At 43.4% G+C, this 11,783-nt stretch overlaps 2 protein-coding genes across 2 annotated transcripts; both read right to left on the bottom strand.

Annotated features, from left to right (window-relative positions):
* Window positions 1-436: 436 nt before the first annotated feature.
* On the bottom strand, window positions 437-4,341 carry adprm (ADP-ribose/CDP-alcohol diphosphatase, manganese-dependent). The gene is made up of 3 exons (XM_079492187.1): window positions 3,464-4,341; window positions 2,918-3,040; window positions 437-1,841 (listed from the first exon to the last, which is right to left on the bottom strand). The coding sequence occupies exons 1-3, from the start codon at window positions 4,059-4,061 to the stop codon at window positions 1,549-1,551; spliced, it is 1,014 nt and encodes a 337-aa protein (XP_079348313.1). The 5' UTR covers window positions 4,062-4,341; the 3' UTR covers window positions 437-1,548.
* Window positions 4,342-6,296: 1,955 nt separating this feature from the next.
* Window positions 6,297-8,120, bottom strand: LOC306914969 (glucosidase 2 subunit beta-like; the record flags this gene model as incomplete). Its single annotated transcript, XM_079492211.1, has 2 exons — window positions 6,297-6,995; window positions 7,140-8,120. 2 exons carry the CDS (start codon window positions 8,118-8,120, stop codon window positions 6,297-6,299), a joined length of 1,680 nt encoding a protein of 559 aa, XP_079348337.1.
* Window positions 8,121-11,783: the final 3,663 nt, after the last annotated feature.

The following is an 11,783-nucleotide window of genomic DNA, read 5'->3' as shown; positions in this document are numbered from 1 at the left end:
TGCTAAAAGGATGAATCCAGAAAGCCTTTCGGCTTGTTTCCATTGGGTCCAGGGTCCTATAGCTAAGCTCATGTACTCATTCATCGAAAAACATTAATGACAAATGATAGACAAAAGCTCATGACTTTTACTGAAAATGTAGACTACCCAGAATATGCTAAAACAAAAATATATAGGCTACAGTAGTAGTAGTAGTAGGCCTACAGTGAACATATTTGTGTGCGTCCCCCCCCCCATCCCTTATCCTTCCAACTAGGCCATCCCAAAAATGCCAGACGCGGGAGGTATAGTTGGCAAGGGCAACCCTTTTTGCACACCATTCTGCACAAGGCCAGGCAGTGAGGAGATATGCCAGAAATCGAATAACCTTTATTTGCTGCATAGATTCTCCTGAAGGTATTTATGTAAAATATAGTGGCTCAATGGCTGTCATATTATAACCAGCTATCGAAATCAAACAATGAAAGAAATCAGCATGTAACAGAAAATAAAACATTTCTTTCCATTTATTGTAGCCTTTGGCCAACATTCATACAGTTTATACATTCTTAATGTTTAAAGTGAATGTCCATATATCACCACAACAGTCACCTTTAAAATAAAATCTTTAGGATTTAATATTATAAATATGAATTGGTTTTACATGTGTTTTTAATTTCCCCAAAATCAAATAAATAAGTAAAGAGAGATGTGAGGTAGCAACTAACTATCTGCAGAGATGAGGTAAGTGTGTGTTTGGGTTGAAGAGTTTAGACGATAACAAATATGTCAGTCTAGCTATGCTGCTGTTCTCAGCACACAACGAATCTTAACCACTACATACGTACTAGTTGACCCAGGGATAGCCAATCTACAACCTCACGTGTCGCAACATAAGGCACATGTAAGCTTGAAGATCTGCTATTTTTTTCCCAAATGTTTGCCCCCAGAATAGGGTTTGTCAAGTCAGAGAATTAGCATTTGTAGTTATTTATAAATCACAAAAAAGGTTGGGGTTTGGCTTCCAAACAGGTTTAAAAAGAAGAAGTAAAGCAGGAAGCTCCTTGAATGCAACAAACTATTAGGAATACCAACAAAGTCGCCCTTTTACCAACTCGCTCTGGGCGTGCAACCGGCGGAAGCCTGCTCAGCCTGGTATTCCTAAAGTAACCTATAAGTAATTATGTTTAAACGGTTCCTAACCTTAACCTCAGTAAAACGGTGCCAAAACCTAACCCTATTCCTAAACTTAACCACAGTAAAACTATGCCTAACCCTAAACTTATTTCTAACCTTATTCGAGATGGATGGATTATGGGCGACGTTACCTGTTACCTTTATTAGAACTATTTAAGTATGGCAGAGTTCAAACTGTCAACATACAGGCAATGCATTTTACCTAGAGTTGTTCCTCAGGCAGCATGCTGATGTACTCTGCACTACTTTAATAGCACTAATAAGTAGTTTAATGGATTCAAAGAGCTTCTTACTTTGTTATAATTGTCGTGTCTTTTGCTGTAATAAATAAGTCAAAGGGAAATTCTACATGAGCTTTCTGTCACTTTGGCATCATGGGAAAAGCAGCTCTCTATCAGCGATTCTTCCGTTCCCTTTTAGAACCATCCTGTCGTCATAAACGGAGACTGTGCCGAAAGCGTCACTGTCAGGCGGGGTCTCGATCACCCCCTCTAAAGTGAGGTAGTGCACTCCTGAATCCTTGTCCCTGTGGTATCCGCCATCGTGGTCATGGCCAGCCATGAAACACACCACACTGCCATGGGAATGGAGAATCTCCAGTAGTTCATCATAGTTCCAGGCTAGACAGATGGGATCCGTGGAGCTGGGGTGTACAGGGAGATGACCTGTCAAAAAATAAACCATTTGCAATGTCACCATAAAGCCTACAGTGGGCCAATACATCCTTGACATTTCAACATGCCATGCCATGGAATTGCAGAACTTGAGAGGTTGGGGTAAAACTTAGGCTATGACTTATCGAATTATTATTATCTTAACAAACATTAAATCATGCCATTGACAATGAATGGAATGAATGAATTTACATCATATGTGTCTGAGCAAATCGGCTGTCGGGATGTCGGTGGAAACCCTTGGCCAATAAGGGATTATTGCACCTCCACGGATAGCATGGGTTAGCATCTTTGTCTCTACAAGCTCAGGTTTCACGAAAATCCAGTGTGTGGCCGACGAGTCCAAAGCTAGTTGTTTTGGAGAATGCTCATTTTACATCACTGAACATGCTGCGTATACGCAATTTCAAAACGGGTGGTACAGGTACACAGCTAGGACATTGAGTGATGTCAACGGGCAATCCCCGAAAACTACTTGGCTTGCATGCCTTGCATGCCATGCAGGTGTAATGCACAGAAGAACACTAGAAGAATTCATCACTTCACTGAGTTTATTGACACTGAGTTTATTGCTTATATAACATTAACCCTCTCCCTGTGTGAAAGTAGAGCTTGCAGAGACAAAGAGGGTAACTCTTGTTGTTGTCTGTAGAGGTACAATATTGCTGAGTTTATCATCATTAAATACAATCAGTCTTTTCTTTCTCACAAAGAGGGCTGTCAAAGGAATAAATTGTGTTCGCGTTCAGCTCAAAAATGAAACAAACATACTGTTTGTAACACACTTACAGTATGATATTGTCTCACTGTTTTCCTACTTTTGTGTGGACTGTGCTCATTGTGAAGTTTACGTTGTTGTTAATTGATAGTTGCTTTTTATAGATGCTTTTTTGTTCTGTGTCTTATAATGCCGTAAGGCAGTGATTTCCAAATGGAGTATGGGTAACACGTAGCCTACATGGAGGCACTAGGGGGTATCACGGCATGTGAGAGAACGTGGAATGAAAAAGGTGTGTGTGTGTGTGTGTGTTGAATTAATTCATATACAAAGTCTAAATTGCACTTACTGACAACAGTCACCCTTTCACTTCTCTCATCAGCCAAGGTCAGAACTGTGTCCAGCCAATCCAGTTGCTCTTTACTGAATCCACCGTTGAACTTCACAAACCTTCTCTCCAGACCCTCAGATTCTTGAAGAAGAAAGCAAAACATGCAAATTACATCCTGCACATAATTCTACATTCATTAAAACTCTGAACTCTGGGGAGGGAGACAGTTGGGTTATTGCTAGTATAAGTCTAAATACCATTATAGCAATGTGAAAGAATATTTTAAAAGAAGGGAAAAGATGAATCATTTCCTTCTGTATTAAAAGTATGTTATTTGTATAGGCCAGTCTATCTATCTACAGCTCTGGTCCATAGCTCTAGAGCTATGGACTAGAGCTACTATCTATCTATCTATCTATCTATCTAGCCCTGAAACATGACTGTCATGATTATCGTGAAGTACGAGCGTCATGTGAACCATGGCTATCTATCTATCTATCTGATGGTGATATACTTACTATATTAATATACACAATGCATTAACTAATTCATAAGCGTGCATACCTGGAGGATGGTTAAGGTCTTCATTGTCATTGTGTTGCTTTAAAAGTTTCAGTGCATTACTGTATTGCACACTTGACTCCTCTCTCCCAAGAAGGCTCACATCATAGGCGTCCAGCACAACGAACCTGAACTTGGGGACTGGGCTGAAGTGGTAGGCGTAGATGCCGTCCGCCTGGAGGCCACCCTGGCGGTCAGTGACACACTCACAGTGGGCCGTGCTGCTGTTGAGCCGCGAGCGGAACAGCGTGTCCCTGCTGAAGTTGTAGAACTCGTGGTTCCCCCAGACGTGGTGCACCTGGACGGGACCGGAGGAGAACTCTCTCATCACGGTGTCCAGGGCTTCGTCGGACGCCTCGTGCCTCTTGTTGAAGCCGTCTATTATGTCCCCCAGCTGGAGGGTGAATCTCGGCGTGATAGCTGACGTCGACCACGTGTGCTGGGCGTTTCGCAGGAGCTGCAAGCTGTTCCTGTAATAGCGTTTTCTCGAGTGCTTATAGTTGGACCCGTCCTCGATGTCCGCGTACTGGATGTCTGCTATGACTCCGAATGTAAACAGTGGCGTTGTTTGAGCCGGCGGCGGCGGGCAGCTGTCATCCATTCTTGTTACGTTATAAATGCCACTGTGTTTCCTGATGGAGTATCCTGCACAATAAGACTTAACCAAGTAGCTTCTCAGAGTCCTGTTAACATGTTGGAATGCAGCCAGTACGCCTGTTGTGAGAACAAAATCGTTTGTACAGTTTTGTAGCACTACTACTGACCAGATACAGCTGGACAGGTGACAACAATCGAAACTAGTAACTACAGTCAAATATAGTATTCATCCCATAGCAGGGAGGGACGGGTCAGTCTGGCTGTGATTGGCTAAAACACATGGGCAAAAAACAACAACAATGAATAAACGACTCATATCGTGTGCGTTATGTCATTGCCGGAGGTGTTGCGTAGCCGTTACCCCACAACCAATCAAAGCGGGATCGTCCCTTCGGGCTATGGACTCTAGTGTTGCCAGTTGTTGTTGCATACTGTAAATGGCATTCACGAACATCCTTGTAGCGTTGTTCCTGCGCATAGGTGAACTTTCTTTCTTTCTTTCTTTTTTAATACAGATGTTTTTGAATGGTGTCTGTCTGTCTAAAATGTGTATGTAAAATAGCTCGAACCAGTGCTGGTTATTTAGTTAGGACCCACGACAGTGGTGTTCGATACGAACTTAACCGGGATGTGGAAACCTCCAATGAAAAGCTCTATAATTTGCTTGGCCAGATATTCCGTCCTATCCAACTGACTCAGGCCAAAGATATTAGAAGATATTCTGCCACCTTAAGTCTCTGACTGTAATCCTTTTATACTTTTTAGTTATATGTGTGTCATAATGACAATGCTATCCAATCGCATATGACGATGACACACGTGTACATCCCTATATGGGGTTCCCACATCAATCCGATGTCAGCATTGGATATTTCCATTATCTCCACATATGGGCCATAAATCATCATCATATGTGGAGATCCAAGTGACAGCCTTTTATCCCCATATATGGAGATCCATTTGAGAGCCTTCGCAACAGTGTACATAAGAGATTGTAGTGTTTACAACTTGTAACTGTAAAACTGTAAACATATTTATTGTTCACAGTTTTAATTAACTGTAATTGTATTGTTTTATTATCTCAAAATGCACATGAAATTGAATCAAACTATTAATTCAAACCATGCAGTCATACCAGTCATATCCTCCTTACAGGTGGATTATGCAACAATGGGCCCCTGCTGGCTGCACAGACTCCTAAAAGACCTCCCCCCATGACCCCGGCAGGCAGGTAGTACTACTTGCAGTCAACACCACAACAAATATTTTTCAACTGCAATTGTATCTACACTACAGCACACATTCCATTGCTGTTTTGCATGCATGCCCCTCTATCCTATCCTAAACTGGTAGGATAAACATGCACTTGTCTTGTAAAATGTATAGTGGTTTCTTTCTTGCAACATCTACAAAGTGTATGTTTAGGCTATCCATCAGTTCACTGTAGACATTTGAGGTTCTGTTATTGACAAAAATTGAATGACTATTTAACAAGACATGCAAAGTTAACAGTGACAATTCATGCAAATGCTCTGGCTAAAGGCCTCTTGAGCTATGCCACTTGCCTGGGCCCGTGCGGTAACCCAACCATGCTTAAAACACAGGATTTTCTCCAGGAATTAATAAAGGCTTCACACTTCACAGGGTGTAGGCTAATAATTGATAGGGGAGGGGAGTCATGTATTAGGTGATGAAGTATCCCTTTAATATTTTGTCCCCATACAGGGGACTTGCCTGCCAAAATTGAGGGAGTTCATGTTTTTTTTTGGTAATCTACTTACTTTTTGTAAATTTGTTTTAAAAAGGTGCTGCAAGTGATATTACTAGTTACAATGTTATTGCAGCTCAGTGTTTACTTAGTTTGTTCAGTAACAGTTGGGTCTCTCCAGTTATAACAAAAAATATGTTCAGAACTCCTTTAGCAGCTTCTGGAATCGAACCCGGACACACTGTCAGGAAAAGCATATGCACCTTAACCTGTTTCAACATAATGTCAGTGTTTGTAAAATCACATTCTGTTTGACAAAATGGCAATTACAACGCGTAAGTTAGTAGATCGGCTGTTTTCACCAAACATCCACCTGTTTTTGCCAAAGGTTCGCTTATTTCCCTGGATGTTCACCCAGTTTAGGAACGCTAGGATTCATATGGGCAGATGTGCAAAAGATGCAAAGCTAGTGTATTAGTAGCTGTTGTAGCTTTTGCGCCTGCCCGTGTGAACGCATCAAAAGAGTTAAACCTAGAGCTCATCGTGTATATTGGGCATGAAATCCATGCTTTGTTTATGGCAAGCAGCAGGGGTGGTGAACTCCATGAGGTATTCACAGTGACTGGGCTCCGAGGTGGACTTAAGTACTGTATCCATTCCACAGGTTAACGTTACGGTGGTGGATCTGTTGGGACCTTCGAAGCACCCTGTTCCATGATCATACTTCATCACAGAGTAGATGTCACCATCAGGTCCCGCCCAAGATCCCCAGGATCCAAGGTTGGTGTTTGGACCTCCGTGTTTGGGTTTCTGGGACACGTGGTTGAATGGACAGAACCTGTAGATGTAGTCGCTGGAAGAGAACTCATAACACTGGCTATATAGGTAAGAATGCTCAGCACTGGGCCCAAAGTCAAGGGAAAGCTCCTTCTCAAGTCTCCCGACCTGATCACCCAGTTCTCTGAGAGCTCTCTCTGCCTCCTCAAATTCATCCCTTGATTTCCGAGCGGCATCAATAAGCTTCTGTGTATCTTCGTTATAGGGTGGCATTGCCTCATCATCCTCCTTCTCGCGAGTGTGCTTAGGAGCAGGAATCTTCTCATTCTCGCCATGCTCCTTAGTCTCGACCTGCCCATCCAATGGGATGTCATCCTCGGAGTGCTTCTTCGGAGGAGGAATCTCCTCATCATCCTCATCCTCATCATCCTCGTCATATTCCCTAGTGTCGTCCTGCTCATCCAATGGGGTGTCAGCCTCAGGTTCCCATGGTTCTTCATCATCATCATCATCATCATCATCATCATCATCATCATCGTTCTTCTCGTCCAATGGGATGTGATCCTCAGTGTAGGGTTTAGAGTCGTCATTGGAGACTGGCTCCTTGGCCTCCTCCTGGAGGACCTCTGCTGGCGCTGTGCTGTCTGCTTGGGTCTCTAATGGCGCCGGGCTGTTTGCCTGGGCCTCTACTGGCGCCTCATGTGGAGCGGCATCAAAGGGAAGATATTGGAGAACCAGTGTGTTTTCTTTGAAGCTGCTCCACACTGTCTGAAATCCAGCTATGTCCACCTTGTCGAATCCCCCCAGTAATCCCTGAACCTCTTTCAAGGACCCGTCCAAATTTGGGTCAAGCTCTATGTGAGACAGAAGCTCTGCCACTGAGACAAAGTCATCTGCATTATCGTCGAGTTCCAGAAAAGTCTTGGCCATCCTAGCCTTGTCCTTCTCCATCTGAATGAGCACTTTTTGATCTTGCCAAGCCTTCAGATGCTGATTCTTTGCGTATTTTTCTGCTTTCTCTGCAGTCTCCTTCGCAACTGACAGAGCCTCAACCGTTTCTTCCACATTTTTCCTACTAGCCTGAAGCACTTTTAGTTTGCTCTGTTTTTCTTCCTGGTCCTTCTTGGCTTTAAGTATAAGTTGCTGCTTAAGAAGAAAGCCTTGTTTAGCTATGTGTGCTTTCTTCTGCAGGACCTGGAGCTCTTTTCGCCCTAGCTCCTTGCAGGTGTTCTGGCATGAAGCTTTGCTGTTATATTCATCCGATGTGTCACAGCAGTCACAGATTCCATCATTGACACGGGAGGAAGGAATGACAGCAGGTCGGAAACCTACATTTGCGCAGTGGAATCTGCCATTGGGACAAGCAGCTGTACCTGGCTCATCAGATCCGTCCTTGCAGTCACAGTAATCGTCATTGACTCTATCAAAGGAAATGGTACGAGACCCATCCAAGCAAGTAAAACGTTTATTCTCCTCGTAGAACTGTACCTTTGATAAAGGAACACCTCTGGGGCGCTGAACCTCTAATGATGAGACGGCTCCCACAATGAGCAGGAACAGTAAGTACCTACTAGACATGATGATGAAGAGTGTTAGCCGGTTCTGGCTAGTAGGTACAAGTATTCTCGGAACACCCCTTGTTAGTTGTTTTGTCAGTTAGAGAAAGCCTCTCAACACCTGTTGAACTGTGAACGTGTTAATATGGCATAACATAGCTCCTTGGATACGAGTGTCCTTGAAGAGGGTCTGTGTGAGTGGCGAATCTTGCAAGTGGATTATCTACTGATAAGTGGCAAATTGTCTTGTGCACACCAGGCCATCAGGTCAAAGACGTATCTCAAATATATTGATGGCTGACATCATAGTATGGTGTCATAGATTACTGACATCATAGATGACAAGATCATAATAATGAATTGCATTTTTATATCGCTTTTCCAAGTGCTCAAAGCGCTTTAGAATGGTTCATTCATTCATACATTGGAGGTGAAGCGGCGAACATTCACACACCAATGGTGGCAGGCTCACACCGACCAACTCATTGCAGGCAATGTAGGGTTCAGTGTCTTGCCCAAGGACACTTCGACATGTGGACAGGAGGAGCCGGTATTCGAACCGCCGACCCAGGGATCATTGGACGACCTGCTCTACCTCCTGAGACACAGCTGCCCTACAAATCATAGACTGACCACATAGAAGCCACACCATCATTATACCCTGTCTTGATAGTAGACACTACAGCAGGATGCCGGCTGACTGAAACAAAGAAACTAGCTTTATCTAATCTATAAATTTAACAAATCTGTGTCTGGTATGTCTGTCTTTGCATGTCTCGAGAACCATTCAATCACTCGTCTTTAAACATTGTGGCTATTTTGAAGAGAGACCTCAAATAACCTCCTGCGTATCCCGCTTGTAAAACCTCCTGTTTGTGATGGGAGCACAGAGCCTGGCGGCTACCAGCCCTGACAGTGTGGGTATCAGCAGCACCAGGAGCACAGGCAGGACATGCCGGGGCTTCTTGAGGCCTCCTGCGTGTTGTGCTTGTACTGCTCCCACCTCCCTGTAGGTGTTCTGGCATGAAGCACCACTGTTATATTCATCTGTTGCGTCACAGCAGTCACAAATTCCATCGTTGACGCGCGAGGAAGGAATGAAGGCTGGACGGCAACCTGCATCTGCGCAGTGGAAAGTGACATGGGGGCAAGCAGCTGTGCCTGGCTCATCGGATCCGTCCGTGCAGTCACAGTAATCGTCGTTGACTCGATCAAAGGAAATGGTACGAGAGCCATCCAAGCAAGTAAACGGTTTATTCCCCACATAGAACTGAACCTTTGATAAAGGAACACCGCGGGGGTGTTGAACCTCTACTGATGAGACCGCTCCCACAGTGAGCAATACCAGCAAGTACACACTGAACATGATGATCACGAACGGGTCAGACTGGGCCAGCGTTAGCTATAGTACAGCTATTCTCAGAGCACCCCTTGTTTTTCTATGTTCACACTAGAGTACGTTTCTGACCGGGAAGCGCAGGATTCGAGCGCAAAACTGTAAAGCCTGTATGAGTGTATGACACAACTCTTTGGAGTCCAGTAGGTCAGGCTTCCCCTCATGAATATGTTTTCACGTTTTAGAACTAACATTTTATACTGGAGCCAATGAAGTTTGGAAAATTGGGCTGATTTCATAGTATGATGTCATACTGTCCACATGACGTCCGAGATCCACACACACGTAGAGGCCTTGTCGTCATTAGACCCGGCTGTCTTGTTAGTATTTATTAGTATTAGTATTGTTAGTATAGGGAGATACTGACTGATACTTTATATAATGATAGTAGCTGGAAAACTAATCTACAAATTCCACAAATCTCTGTGTATCAAAGGTGGCACTATGATTGGGAAAGACCTTCTCGCTTTAATCACCTGTCCGACCAGTGACAATGATCGAAGTGGCCCGCTCACTTCCATTTAGTATTTTCTGGGGCATGCACTGGAAATGAAAGCGAATGTGATCTGAAGAAAAGCCTGCCATCTGTTCTATCATGCATGAGTCCTGGTGCAAATGTGTCATGATGTGTCGACTACAATCTTACAATGATCCAGAGATGCTGTACCAAGATAACTGTATTCATACTACACTGTGTCTATCTAATCTCCCTGGCCAGTGTAGTGCCTCTGTGGCTGGCAATGGTCTCCCTCTTTTGCCATTCTTCTGCTGATTCCTTCCTTGAGCAACAGTTGTGCCCTGCAGGCTGCCACAGATGTATAACAAAAGCTTGGAGACATTATTGTCTGTACTATCTATCATGTATACTGTGCCACTCTGATTACAGGCCTCTCGCCTCAATAAAAAGCAAGGCTTTTGCACACCTACAGGCGACAGGTGCATAGGTGTAGCCTGGTGAAGGCTGCATAGACTGAAACGTTGCTGTTTCACTGCATTTGAAGACAGTGTGCGGGTGTTTGTTTTCATTGTCAGGCCTCTAGCCTCAAAATGAGGGCTTGTAATGTCATTCCCAATGTAATGAGAGTGGCCCCTATACAAGGAGCAAGGTTCAAAGCGTTCTACATTTCTCAGCTGGAACTTCTGGTGACTACATTCTTTGGTTCCATTGTTATGTGGCTGTGATAGATTGAGCCGCATGTAAAAAAAAAATCAACTGTCCATTGTTACATTGCTGTGATAGATTGAGCTGCATGTAGGAGAACAATTTGTTTTTGTCAAAGTATCTGTAAAAAGTACAAGTAAAAGGACAAGTAGGCCTACCTTATTGGCCTGATTATAAGATATATGTTTTTTCCAATGGAAAAACGGGGTCTTATTATAATCAGGGACTAGACTATTTGACATTCAATCTTCTTTTTCCACAAATGAGTCATGATCAGAGTCGTCTTATATTCGGGACAATACGGGTGCATTAACCCATTCTGGGCGGGAACCCCTTTTGGTGTTCTAACCCTTCTGGACGGGAACCCCTCTTGGGGTTCTGTACAGTATGTACAGTATTAAAAAAAAAAAAAAACTTTGATGCTGCTATATCAATATTTGAAATTTTTCAGAAAGCTTAGGTCAGGATTTAGAGGGCTTTTTAGAATCGGCCTCAGTCCAAAATGGTTTAAGTAAGCTTTGATGGAGACAAAGTATTTGCTATATTGCCAAGATTAATTTCAGTTCCTGTATTAAATGAATTAATTGGATGACACCATTGTGACATTCTCAAAGGTGACACAGGCCCTTCAAGAGGCTGACCAGCAGATACTGAACTCCAGAAGACAGAAGAGCAGTCAGTGAGTCAACTCTCTGAACAAGGCCAACGTCCAGCTAGAGCAGCATTGTTATTGATGTGAGTTCAAGACCAATTGCCCTGCAGAAAACCAAAACATACACAGTAACTCCCAGTTCAATCCATCATTTATTTTTCTTGCCATGGCCACTCCGGGGCTCCGTACTAACGCTATAGAGCAGTCCCGCCCCCCTTCATGACGACGCCAGGCCCAGGAAATGATACCCAATGCATTTTTCCCATAGACATCTCAAAAAGTATTTATTTAAAGACGGTTACGCCGCGGACAAAGCCAACTCGAGTCGTGACAACTCATGACAACAAACACAATATTTTGGACCAAACAAATAATTACAAAGAAGAAAAACAACAAAAGAAGTGTTGTAACCTGCCGTTTTTTTCTTCTTTTTAATTATTTGTTCGGCCCAAAAAATTTTGTTTGTTGTCATGAT

Source organism: Electrona antarctica, assembly GCF_951216825.1.
Source record: "Electrona antarctica genome assembly, chromosome: 22".
NCBI classification, from domain to species: domain Eukaryota; kingdom Metazoa; phylum Chordata; class Actinopteri; order Myctophiformes; family Myctophidae; genus Electrona; species Electrona antarctica.
The sequence above is the reverse complement of the archived record's forward strand: the minus strand, read 5'-3'. Positions and strand labels throughout refer to the sequence as shown.

What these genes read in the sequence shown, in the direction of transcription:
- adprm (XM_079492187.1), bottom strand. Translation starts at nt 4,061, where the DNA reads ATGGATGACAGCTGCCCGCCGCCGCCGGCTCAAACAACGCCACTGTTT. An exon ending in AGACCTTAACCATCCTCCAG is followed by an intron (nt 3,041 to 3,463) that starts GTATGCACGCTT and finishes TTCTTCTTCAAG; the next exon opens with AATCTGAGGGTCTGGAGAGA. An exon ending in TGAAAGGGTGACTGTTGTCA is followed by an intron (nt 1,842 to 2,917) that starts GTAAGTGCAATT and finishes ATTTTTTGACAG; the next exon opens with GTCATCTCCCTGTACACCCC.